Source organism: Thunnus maccoyii, chromosome 3 (assembly GCF_910596095.1).
Source record: "Thunnus maccoyii chromosome 3, fThuMac1.1, whole genome shotgun sequence".
In the NCBI taxonomy this organism is placed as follows: domain Eukaryota; kingdom Metazoa; phylum Chordata; class Actinopteri; order Scombriformes; family Scombridae; genus Thunnus; species Thunnus maccoyii.
Genome location: NC_056535.1, coordinates 25,494,697 through 25,508,553, shown reverse-complemented (window position 1 = coordinate 25,508,553; position 13,857 = coordinate 25,494,697). Strand labels below are relative to the sequence as shown.

At 37.8% G+C, this 13,857-nt stretch overlaps 1 protein-coding gene across 2 annotated transcripts in view; it reads right to left on the bottom strand.

The window, feature by feature from the left end:
* tafa3a (TAFA chemokine like family member 3a) overlaps positions 1–13,857 on the bottom strand; it is a 110,822-nt gene that overhangs the window by 13,212 nt on the left and 83,753 nt on the right. For both annotated transcript variants that reach the window (XM_042407076.1, XM_042407075.1), the window contains one exon: positions 533–682. In XM_042407076.1, coding sequence (XP_042263010.1) covers positions 533–682 — 150 coding nt within the window. The remainder of the gene's footprint in view (positions 1–532; positions 683–13,857) is intronic.

Below are 13,857 nucleotides of genomic sequence, written 5' to 3'. Positions count from 1 at the left end.
ATGTGAGAGGGGTAATAACACGAGCAGCAGAGGTTGGCGTGTCAAGGTCTTAAGTGCCTCTGAGGAGGCCTACAGGGGAGAAACAGCTTCCCTTGACATTTTTAAAGTGAAAAGAAAACTGTCAAAATCGAGGAAGCCCCTGTCAGAGCCATTAGAGTGAAAACAGGAGTTGGGGATCAATTCACCTGTAACAGAGGCCACTTTTGACATGATATTAAATGACCTGGCCTTCTGTCTACTCTGCTGAACTGATACCGCCTCAACAACAGACAAAGGGATGAATGAATGAACTGCTGGGTGTTTTGATTTTGAAGATAAAGGCTTTGTAATACACTTCAGCAGGATCATGAAAATCTCAACACTGTATTTTTTTTTCTTTCATACAATAAACCTCTCATACCCACATAATCACTGAAATGAGCACCAGAGGCACAGTGACAGGTGTGACAGTTTTACACCATACTGCATTTCTACCCTAATCAGAAGTTGGTCTCAAATCATTACCAAAACTGTAATGAGAAGCCTGGCATACCGTCTACACAAGATGGAGCCGCTCTTGTTGTTCCTGCCACCTGTCCAGGGAAGCAGGAGCATTTGACAGTCTGGGATCGCTCTTCGATCTTGTTCTTGTTGCAGCATCGGTGTGCAGCAATTACCTCGCAGGTTCCCGCTTTCACATGAACTGGAAGCACAAACATACACAACGGTGAGAATGCATAAAGGTAATTTTGTTCTTCTTGATATTTCTCACTGCAACATTATAGCAAGAAATAACTCAGCATGTATGTGGTTAGTTCATATTGTTTAAGACTTTTATGTATACAGCTTTTCTTATTTTGTGTTAGGTGTTAATGTTAGTGTTATTTTTATGTTGTTTATATTGTACAACATCCATGAAAAAAAAATAAAATGAAGATGTATCAGCAAGTATCTCAATACATTTTGGCTTTCCCACCATGTTTGTGGCACACAGCTCTGCAACAGCTCTAAGGCAGTAAATATTTAAAAGCTCTTAAATATAAATAGTTTAATATTTTTAAAAGGGTAAATCATTTTCTAAAACAGCTGGGCACTGTAGTTTTTAGCAAACATTACCAAAACATACCAAAAAGTAAATGGTGCATTTGCCAGGAACTATTTTCAGCTGTGGATTAATACACATTATTAAATATTAGCACCAGAACGATGTATATGGGATTGACTCAAACTGAACTACATTGCCCATGTTCATAATAATAAAGGAACATGTCACTGAGTGCAATGATTTGGTTAATTTCTGTGATTTTAAGTTTTAGACAACATTGGGAGTCTATGGTATAGAAGAATAAACTATACTGTATCAGGCTTTGGTTACATAGACAATACTTGTTAACAGGATCCATTTACTGTTGGTTTTGGTCTTTTCATGGGATCACTATCACTGTCACTAGACAGTGTCAGCCAGAGACTTTGAAATAAAATAATCCCACACAATGGCTTGTAAAATCTTTGTAAGAAATAAATACTACAAACATACAAAATCCTAACATCTGTGACCTTAAACAAAGTGCAAAGGATTGGTTTGAAATGGGTGAGGTCTACTGTCAACCATCTCATAAATTAATCTACAGTACTACACCACTCATGCCTCGTATGAATCTCCAATGTTCATGCTTTGAATGTTCAATATACGGGAGCCTTCCCCACCAACCAGTCATTATGCACGCACTCTGCACACACAGTATAGAGTACACAGTGCTTCGAAAATGTTCAATATAGATGCATCTTAGAGGAAGAGAGATTCCTGTTTTGTCTATTGTGATGCTCGCAAAAGTAGGTGGTAAAACTTTAATCCAGTATATACCGTAAAACTAGCGCTACAGAAGGTCGAACAAGATTTACTCAGTGGTGTGCCTCCATGCCTCCATTTGGTATTACAAGAGTCCTACGAGGGCATTTGAGTAATTTCTCAGCATAGTCTTGCTTCAAACACCATAACACAATGGCTACTTGAAATCCAGGTCATCCCCCCAGGTGGAGGACCGCGGCTTTGAACCCCAGTGTAGCCCCACATGTCGGCATATCCTTGAGCTAATCCAGTGACCCTGCACCCCAACCAGAGGACGAAAAGAGAATTTCTCCACTGGGATATGGATAATGTACTTATATAACATCAAAAACACACATACTTCTAGAAAATGGCTTGATTAACATCATGAAACTGCTTCTTTACATGAAAGAATATTACAATATCAATTACTCGGACACTGTTTTCACTGCCATTAAGTTGGATCAAACATCAATACTGCTCTCTGTTTTATATTCATTACTTTTCTGCATAGACTCATCACCATTCTAAGCATGTTTGTGTATTTACACTTAACAATCAGGATTGGATGGGTGAGAAAAAAATAAAAAAAGCATTTGAAAAGTTTTGACATGCCTTTCAGATAAGCCTTAATTATGCCTGTAAAGATTTTCAATTTGGAACTTGACTTGAAAATAGATTGCAGTGAGCTTCCATCTTCCCATTAGCTGGCAATCCAGAAATCTCATCTACAACATTAAAAACATTTTGCCTCCAATCAATAAGGTGTTATTCACATTCACACAAAAGGCAAGACAACAATTGCCGATTGAGTGCTTTTCACCAAGCAGAAACCTACTGATGCAAAAACAGGTCAGGCTCCTTGCCCTTGATGTGATTATCTTTAAGCCACCAGCACGCCCCTTGGTCAAAGTTAATTTCAAAAGTTGGAACAGCTTGGATAGAATATTCAAACTTTGTTTAAAAGATAGATGTGGACAATATAGGCAATCACTGGGTGCAATGAGCAAAGACAATCATTGTAAATCACCCGATTAAAAGGGAAAACAAATGACATGCATTTGCTGTCAGTGTCTAGAAGCACTTCTCAATTTTAACTAGGTAGCATTACAAATCACAAATCAAGACTGCAATGCAATAAGAAAATATTACTCCTCCATTATAATCAAATTAAACTTAAAAAAAGACAGTGTCAAGTAACAGATGTCACACTCAAAACCTTTAAAAAAAAACCTCAGACTTGTCTGCTAAACTTGCACAGTGATGTGCTTCACTGAATGTAGGTCTGATGTATCTATGCCCACTTGGCTATGGTATGAAAAGGAGGAAAGAAAGCTATAGTACGAGCCGCAGCTGGGTCTGGCCTGGGACTCTCAACTCATTAAGGTGCAGGAAACGGCTGGTTGGGGCTGCCCGTGTGGAGAGAACTGCTGATTAAAACTGGAACTGCTGGCCAAGGTCACTGACTTTGAGGCTGGACCCAAAACCACCATGCAGTGTGGACAGGATGAGAGGTCAGGGAGCAGGGCGTGGTGGTCAGCCCGATCTGGTAACGATCCATATGAGAGGAAACAACCATGAACTGTGTGACTGCAGCTGTTGTTACTATATACTAGGTCTGAAAGACAATGCAAGCAGAGACTGAAGCTTAAAGGGGACCTATTATGCTCTTTTCCAGTGCTATATATTTATTTGTGGACTCCACTAGAGTGGCTTTGCATGATTCATAGTTTTAAAAACTTATTTTTCATCTACTGGCCCTTTATGCAGCCCTTCAGTTCAGCCTCTGTCTCTAACAGGCAGTCTTAGCTCCTGTCTCTTTAAGGCCCCCTTCCCACTCTGTTCTGATTGGCCAGCTTACCAGAAGCCTGCCGAGGGGCAGCTGTATCAGAGCCATGTTAAGTTGCCACTGATGCAAACCCAACATTTCTTGCTTTACTGCCTCAAATTAAAAGCTTTTAAATGACTAAATAATGGGAGACTTTTATTACCGAATAAGTAGAGCTTCATTAGTGGCACTAAAAACCAGTTGAAACAGTTACATACAGAGATATCTGACGTTCTTTGTCCAGCGGATCAATTAGTAATAATGCAAGGAGTGATGATGATGTTTGATGAAGAGCTGCAGATGACCAGCACACCTCCAACAGGTAAACAACTTATTTTACTTTGCCCTGCTGTGTAATGGAAAAATGTTAGTGGAGCAGTGAACTTGCTTGCTGTGCACGGAGCAAATGACTATGTAAAGACATCCATCATGAGCCCATCAGCTCAGGCTGAAAGTAGAAAAAAACATTGGAAACCGAGCGTTCAGAGCAGTCTGAGGCCAGTGGATTTTGCTTACAGGGATTACTTCTACATACATTGACCTCATTATATGACACGTTGGCCATGTTTAACATGAACATCTAACATTGTAACATTATATATATATATATGACTGAAAATAACAAAAAGCATAATGGGTCCCCTTTAATAGAACTGAATAAATGAAGATTAAGAAATATCAAAATCACAATACTGAGGCAAGTCACAAAAAATACTGTTTGGAAAGTATAATTTTTGGAAACTTGGAACTAATAAAATACAAAACACTAAGGATAATTTTGAAAAAACATGGAACTTGGCTGATGTAAAATTGGAATGATATGGGTTAAAAGGTAAGAAAATTAGATGTTTTTTTAAATTTAGATTGATATTATTGATATTTTTCTCAACTGCTGGTTCCAAGATCAAAAATGAACTTTGAACATTAACTTTCCAGCCACTGTAGATGTGCAGAAAAAAAAACAGCTCAGAAAGTGCTCAGAAAAATGGGAAAATCCAATATCTACACTTCCATAGAAACTGGGCAAACTGGATCATATGATATGACCAAAAACTACAGAACAGGTACCAACTGGATCCTGTAGTAAGACTGCATCTGCAGTTTCCAAGGACAAAAATAAACTTTAAACCTCAGGTTACAAAATAATTTCTCTCCCATTAATTTAAAATCAGATTTTTGTTATATAGGCACAATGTTGTATTTAAGTTTTATTTTGGGTTGGGTTTTTTTTTCTTTGTCTTGGAAAAATTACAATTTAGTTGTTCAGATTTTGACATCAAACTACTATATATATTATGAGTTAATGAGTAGGGCAGTGAATACTCTGAAAAGGGAATGTTAAAAATAAAGTATGAAAAGTAAGACCAGTAAAAATAGGAAATAAATTAAGTGTCAATGACCATTTTTATGAATTGTCTTAATTATAAATTATTCATTATTTACAAAATTCACTCGACCTATTAAACACAATCATATTTGTTTCTTCCAGTCAAACATATATAAGAGCATACATTCATGAGCTGCAGCTCTGGGGAAGGTAGTAGCTCAATGCTTTGTTCAAGGACACCCTGACAGTGGTGGGATGACCACTGAACCTCTGATTCTCTGGTTGTAAAATGGTCTGTCTAACCACCAGGGTCACCCTGTCACCCTGTCACCCAATTCACTGTACACACCAGCTCTGTATTGGAATTACTGGGAGCAACCAAGTGTGAGAGTCGTGAAGTGTAACACATACATGTAAGAGAGAGAATGCCTGTTTTCTCTATGTGCTCTGTGTGTGTATCCAGGCAGCTGTGTAAATGGCTCACAACACCTGTGATCAATACATTTCTATTAAAGCACTTAGGACTGTCATCAGTTAGAATCACGCGGCACCCACGTCAGCAGGAGAGAGAGAGATGAGAGACAAAGAAAGGTGAAAGGACAGAGACCACTAATGAGAACTGGCATGAGGCCCAACCTTCAGCCAATCAATACCACTCTGAAGCAAAGCACTCTGCTCTCCAATCATATTCATCAATCCCTTACTGATAAATGCCAATATGCACCCAGAACCTGCACAGAGCTGGAGGGGGAAAACCTTGTTCTACCCTTGTCCTATAACATCTGCTGTACACCCAGACAAGAGATAATCAGCTTTAATATAATAGTACAGAAAATGGAGGAGTGCCTGTTTTGTCAGCTTTAAAAGAACATTAAACCTGTACTTATAATCTCACATTTACCTCAATAATATAAATATTATAATGTATTTACAATTTTTAAAACAAAACAAAACAAAAAAACAATTTTGCCAGCATTTGTTTTGCTAGCCTCTTGTTGCAATATTCCCTAATCTTGTAAAGTTAAATTAAAATTAGCTATCGCAGTTCCAAAGTTACGGGTTCAAATCCAGATGAGCATCACTGACCAAATGACCAGAGTCAACTTAAAATTACTTGAACTTTCATAACTAGTTGTCCAATGTTAACTGGGGTTGCTGGAGTGTCAAATACAGCAAACAGCAGGACAGAGTAGCTAACATTATCCCAAACTGACTATTATCCAGTACCAGTTTCCACACAGTGTAGGAATATTACAGTGGATGTGCTGACCTGTAACCTCACAAACAAATGTAACAAAGTTATTTAATGATGGGCTCATAACTAGCCCATTGTAGGTAACTAGTTAGCCGGACATGATGACAATTGCAGTTTACGTTAGAGCTGACAAACACACTGTTTAATCTACTTGTTACATTTTTTGCTTTTGTGCTGTATAGTTACTGTTGCTAAGATATGATTGGACAATCATTGTTTGGGGAGGGGTGGAAGATTTGCACGTCATGATTAACGAGCAGCTTAAAAGTTCAGTGCAAGAAGTAGTGTGCACATAGAGAGAATGTAGGAAACTAGTTGCCATACACACAGAGGCTGTCAAAATAAGCATTTTTTGGCACTGAATAAGAAAAAGTTGAACATAATCCAGGGTTTTGCAGAATCGCATAACATCAATGTTCTTCTTAGGTGATAGGGTTGATTCATGCGTATTTTTCCTCCTCTGCTCTCTGCAGAGATGGGCTCTACAAGTGACGGGTTTGTTGTGACAGCTGATGTAACAGACCAACAGAGGACTCAAATGGTTGCCAACATCATCTTAGTGACAAATTATATATTTAGCAGCTTTACATAAAAGTGAAATTTGTACTATAATGAACTGGAGGAATTCATTAACCAAATATAACAATATGTAAATCAAACAGAAGAGACAAAAGAGCTACATTGACTGTATTTAAAAATCTTTTGTGTTCACAACATTAAAACTAAAACAGAAAAACTGTCATCTGGGTTATAATTAGACAACATCAGTTTGGTCCTATTGTTTCATCCCTGTGCCACAATAGTGCATAAGAAACACATGCTGTATGTGGCTCTTGTTTGTGAGGTATAACGACTGTATTAAAACCAAAAGATTAACCTAAACTCAAGCAGTGTTAATTAAATATAATTGGCAGAAGATAATGTTTCTGGCAGGTTATGCCATTTACAAAACTAATGTGTGTCAAACACTGTGAACTACACAACATTAGTTCATGGTGAATAGTGTGGAATATCTAAAAGCAGAAAATATAAACCTGCCATTACTTTTATGAGGGTATAGGGCATTTATAAATAAGACTTTGCAATGTGTGAATCCTCTGACACAAATAGAAAGAGTTGACGGATGCATTTTCCTTTCAATTTGCCTATTTTACCTGCCACATTGCCCAGTGCACTCTCTTTGACTTGATATCATGTTTTTCATGAAGAGTCTGCTGACATGATGACAAAAGGCGGGCAAGAAAAAAAGAGAAAAAATTCCCTTGAGTTTATTTATAAAATCTGTTAGTGGGTAAATTAGCATTTTGCGTTTGGTGGGCATTTTGTTTTCACAAACATGTCTCACGTTATTTTAATTTGTTCCCAACTGTTACATAAAGGTGGCAGCAAGACACATCTGTGAAATCAACAGGGATAAAAAAAAAAAAAATTAAAAAAAATCTATTTAATTCAATGACTGCCGGTCACATTCACCCATAATAAAATAATAAAGACGCCTTAATGGATTGCATGATTAGCACTGATTATACGTGGATGTGTTGTTTTTGAATATGAGATATATGCAATTTAAAAAATTATACCACTAACTAGAATAAAGATCCAAGGTCAATCTGACACTGTGTTTTTTTTTAGTGTGTACAGCGTTTTGAAGCTGATCTCTGCAAAAATTCACTGATAGGCCACACATACATTAAAAGTAGGATGTTATTTGTCCTGACTCAAAATAAATCAGGTCCCAGCTCAGAAAGTCCTTGAGATATTCCACTAGAGACTAAACCTTTTGGGGGCAGCGCTGTACATTTATTTTTTGTACCAAAACTTGTTGCCAGTCATTGAGTAAAGTGCTCTCCTGTTGCCCTTATCACAGAACTAATCTTGCGGGTTAGAACGAAGCCACAGGTCCCTTTGAGCCTCTACAGCAATCAAACAATTGATCTAACATGCAGGTAGGGAGGCATCAAGAACAACACACTGTTCCAACTGTCAGCTGCATGACTGGGTGTATCAGCCTCAGCTGGCCAGTCAAGCACAAGATACAGTAATAGAAACGCAACAGTAGAACACATCAAAAACACTGTTCATTCTAATGCTGACAAGGAGACTTCACTGACTGCAGCAAACCAGAATCGAATACTTTATGTGCCAAGTATGATGCACAGGATCTGTCATTTGTCCTTATGACATTGAAGAGTTACCATGTAAAATAATCTCCATCTGAACACCAGTTTTGTGTTATAAGTCTATTGTTAAATCCTTAAAAGAATCAGTCAATGGGGGTAAAATTATGTAGAATTTCCTGGAATAGAGTAATTTTCTCAATGCAGCAATTTTGATGTCCACCAAAATTGCTGATTTCTTGAACATTTATGAAACCAGGGAAAATATAGCTCACAGCACTGGCAGAATTCAGTCTTGTTTTAAAATGTTTGAAGTCTCAATATAAGACAAAATGTCTTGGTAACACCAATTTTAAAACAGGACAGCAAACTGCAAAAAAGCAAAAGACAGACCCATCTAAAAAAGCAATTATTTAACTTCATAAAGCAGTCCTTATGTTTACATAAGTTTACAACTAAATCAGAGATGGCAGAGCATTTAGTGTTACATTTGTTTCATCTCACTGTTGTTGGTATACAGTGAGAATGCCTTCAAGAACGTAATGTAAATATAAATCCATTATGTAGCAGAAAAAAAATGACAGGATCAGTCGTTCATACAAGCGTCCCAAAACCACATACTTACATTCAAGTGACAGAAGCCCTCTAGTGGCCACAGTAATTATAATGGGAGCAAAGGAGGAAATTAGTTGATGTTATTATAAAGTTTGCATAGTGATGAGGTCAGGGTGGATGGATGGGTCAACAAAACATCTGACTGAAACACAGCAGATGGTGGTTCTTTTACCATTTACAACTGAGAGTGAACACTTTCTTTTTTTTTTTAAACCATGACCACTTAAGCCAGTGGTCATTATTGAAACCATGATGATGAAGGTCACCTAAGCTTAAGGTAGTAGTAATATTAACCCAAACCATACTCTTTTCCTAGACCTAACCAAATCATTTTTTATACCTAAACCAAACCAAGTCAGATCAGAAAATGCTTATATGTGTCATTTTGGAATGCACGGACCAATGACATATTTTGTCAATTAATTCTGAGGACTTGTTGAATTGTTGGCAATAAAAGTAGACTAGCTAACTTACCAATTATTAGATTGAGCTCAGGGAGGTAAGTGACTCAACATAAGCAATCACATGTCTTAGTATTCTGTAACTCTCTCATAGTGAAAAGAGAGCCTCAAATTCTCTGGCTAAGAAACGACAGAGGATGGATTTGGACTCTTCTTTGCAACTCTCTTTGAGCGATAATTGAATACATCTTGAATCACAATATCTTGCTCTCTTTTTGTAAGACCAACATATGTTTGAGGTAGTTTAGAAAAAAATTGGTTTTTCAGCTGTGTTCAGTGTGTATCTTTAATAATCAAATTCAAGGGATCTTTGTCAACAGTATGTGTTTGTTTTGTGTTTATGTTTAAAAAATAAATATCAAGTGATATAATTTCTGATTTTTTTACTCTTAAATATCCATATCAGTAGCACCATCCTCATAAATCCATATCATAACAAAACATTTTGAATTTCAATTAGACACTAATTTGAGCACTCCCACTTAAATATCATTACACATAGTTAGAATACAATAAAAAAAACATGGGTTCAGTTTCTGATCCACATATTAAAACAAACTGTGAGGGTATCATTTCGCAGCCCGAAGAAACAGTGAAGATCATCGATAATGCGCATTCTATAATTCTTCTGAATTGTTTCGACAAGAGTCTTCTTCAAGGTGCTCAGTAGACATAAATATTTGAAATTAAGAAACTGCTACATGATGAAAAGAAGAAAGACACAAAGTCTTGAATGTCAATGGCCTGTTACATAACCTCAGACAGGAAAATACTCAGATAAGACTATTTCATGGTTGGCTTCACCACTTTGATGCTGATTTACTGACATCAGAGCAACAAAAATGCTGATAAGGGCAGAAAATGAAGTAAAACATGATTTTTTTTATTAATAACTGTGTTCAGAAACACATAGAATCACACACACCAAATCGCTTACAGTATTTATACAACTACCAGCTGTGTACACGTCCTAACACCTGTTGTGAGAGCTGAGATTGTGCGGAAGAAAAAATATAACTACAGAAGTACATTATGGCTCAAACATTTTAATAATTAAACAATTATTTAAGCCCTTGCACAGCAATTTACAGCAAGTCACTTAAAAAGCTGAACTAATCAAGAACCTGGTTATCTGAACACCGAGTGCGGAGATCAAACAAGCACACTTGACAGACTTTGGTAACCAATCATGAGAGGCCGAATCAAGTGCCCAAAAATGTTCAGTTGAATTAACGTCAAATCAAATGCTACTTCTTGACCACCTTGTTGACATGAACAGTTGTATCGGCCTGACAGGAAACAAACTTCTTTATCCACTGAGGCATGATGCAACAAGTCCAGCCTCAGTAGGCTTTTGCCAGAGGACAGAGAGCAAAATATACAGTGTGTATTTTCAGTTTCACTCTGGCCTCATGCAGTGTGCTGCCTTTTTCAGTCTGCAGAGGTAGATCAAAACACTGGAAACAGAGTCACGTCCTGGCCACAGGCCCAGACCGCAGAAACAGCAGCAGCCATAAAAACAGAGGTTGTAGGCCTTACAATAAAGACACCCTATGAATTAATAATGATTCAAATCATGCTGTTTGCTCCAGATGCTGATAACCCATTTTAGTGGACTCAAAAGCCTCTATATGCTGAACACAACTAACTGCAGCATATTTTCCAGGTAAAACTGTGCCTGTGATGCTAAAGGACCACTGCTGCCAGTTTCACACAGCCAAAGCATTCATTAAAAGGAAATGTGAGTGGGTATTAAAAATAGATCCAGGTAAAACAATTCAAATGGCCACATGAAAAATAACTGTTAAAGTGACAGCAAACACACCACAGACATACTGAGGTATTGGTTTATGAAACATTCATTCCTCTTGCCTGGTGAGAAATGCATAGAGAAATCTCACAAGACCAATGTTTAATTGGATTACTGTATTCAGAGAAGACTGACTCATTTCTAAACCATCTGTAAACCTGCTGAGCTGACAATCATGCCCAGCAAGACCCAAGAAATAAGCCCACGTCTAAGAGAAAGAGAGAAGCAGGAATTTAGTTGAAGAGAAATTCCCATATGAATATTAGTCACGATAACATTGTACTCATCTCCTCCATTATAGAGATACAGGAAATGCAGACTCTGACAGGAGCAATAAGGGCAAGGGCCGCAAGCCTCCAGCAGCTTTCCAAAAAAAAACCATAGGCTGCACTGATCAATAGTTTAGCCATGCTCGCAGCATGGCTCTAAACTCTTACAATGTCGGTTGGTCGGTCCAATTGGTGTAGACTGTAATATCTCAGCAAATATTGGATGAGTTAAGATTACATTTTTCACAGGCGCTCATGGTCTGCAGAGGATGAATCCTAAAGACTTTGGTGACCCCCTGACTTTTCCTTCCCTCTCTTTACCAAGAGGTTAGCATTTGTGGGTTTTTTTACTGAGATATATCCATAACTATTGGATGGATTGCCATTTAATTTGATGTAGACCTTTGTGTCAAACTTTTAATTTGTCCAATACTTTGGTTTATGACGAAAAAACAAAAAACAAACAAAAAAAAACCCCTCAGCCTCAGCTGTAGTTTGGCACTAATTGGCATGTTCAGTGCAAATGGGCAACTAACTAGATGAATATTTCCCTCAGGATTTGGTGGAGACAAAAACAGAGATAAAAGGAGGGTAAATATTGTAGGCCACTTATATAGGCCAGGTGGATCAAGACAGCTCCAAATGAATGCTAATGTTGCTCTGTATCTGCTAGATGTGTAAATACAGGACTGTTTGCTAACACAGTCATCATATAAGGTGACAGTCTATCAATGTAGTGTTTACAAAAGGGCCAAAAATTACAACTGATAAAGACTTAAATTGAACAGAAACCATCAAGTCACTGTAGTTAATGTAGCATATAACCACTTGACATAGTGAATTTGACATGATATGATATGCTATGCAGTTCACTACAACAGCGACAATGATTTCCAGCGGACTACTTTCTGTATTTTCTTTTGGTGTCATTCAAAAACAGCTGTTTGAGATGAAAAAGTGATAGCATTGATCGTTTGTTCAAATACTTATGTTTTTATTATCTGCCAACTACCTTTTGAGGCTGTGTGATTAATTAATTGTCACGACTTACAGCAGAAGTAGCTTGGCGTACTTCTTAGAAAGAAGGTCAGGGCACAGGCACCAGATTCGTTTCAAAAGTGCAGGGGCCAAAAAGTGTGTGTGTGTGTATGTGTGTGTGTGTCCGTGTTCTACGTCCACGGACAAATGTGGACTTGCACATGGACCGAGGGTGCAAACATGATTCCATTCACCACATACTTTTCGGGGGTGATAACTTTCCAGAATAGAGTATTACAAACTCTTGTAACTCTTCCAACCAGACTGCTGGATTGTGTTTCCTGCCTATAATACATAAATGGCCTATATGCCTCTTGTTATGTGCAGCACCATATTTCCTCCCTCCCCCTGTCACTCCATGTTAAGTTCCACTCTGTTACATTAAAGTACCAGTTTTGAGGACCAGAAATATGCAGGGCTATGATCAAAACATTTGGGGCTGAAGCAGTTGCAGCCCTCAGGACCTACAGGACAGACCCAAAGCTTTGCACCACACTGACACCTGCTGTGTTCACTGTTGCTCTTTGACATGAACACAAAAGAGGCGCAGGAGGTTTTCTGTGAATCACAGATGCACCCTGCATCTTTTTACTGGAAGTGTTGCAATACATGGGCATTGAGGGAATACAGTGATTCACAATTTAAAAATACTGTGGAAAGAGGATAAAGTAGTACTACTTCCAGTAACAGTGAGTCAGGGTGGATGGTTGGTTGGACTGTTTGCATTCCAACACTGGTTTCTTTTAACCACAACTATGATCTTTCCTTAACCTTAACCAAATAGTTTTAGCAGTCTAAACCTAATCAAATCTGAACCAAAGGTGACAGATGAGAAAACAGCCATATTAATCCTTTTTGTAATGATGATTTCAAACTTTGTCATTTTGGAAGGCAATGATTGCAGTGCATATTGTATTAAGTGGTTTATTATTCCTGAGTGAGAGACACCAAACCAGCTGCAATGTGAAGCTTTTGAGATAACACTACATGGGAATAGCATGGAGACTTACAATTACTAAAGTAAAGTACAAGTATTGCTTGCTCATCTGTCTTTATTCTCTAAAGTCAGTTTCTTGGTAGAAAGAGCAAAATTTTCTTTTATTTTTTAATCTTTTACTCACTGAGGACTATCTTTAGAGAGAAAGAATATAGAAACAGATGAGTGGGCTCTCACATTCCCCGAGTGTATGCTTTAGTGGTTTAGATGAAGTCCATGTCAGTACCATTCATCTGGCTGCCACGATGTTAGGGCCCACCACTGACTGATCAATTGGAGTCCCTCAAGGAATCATACAGCCTTATAAGTGAAAGGCTACTGAAGTTATTAAAT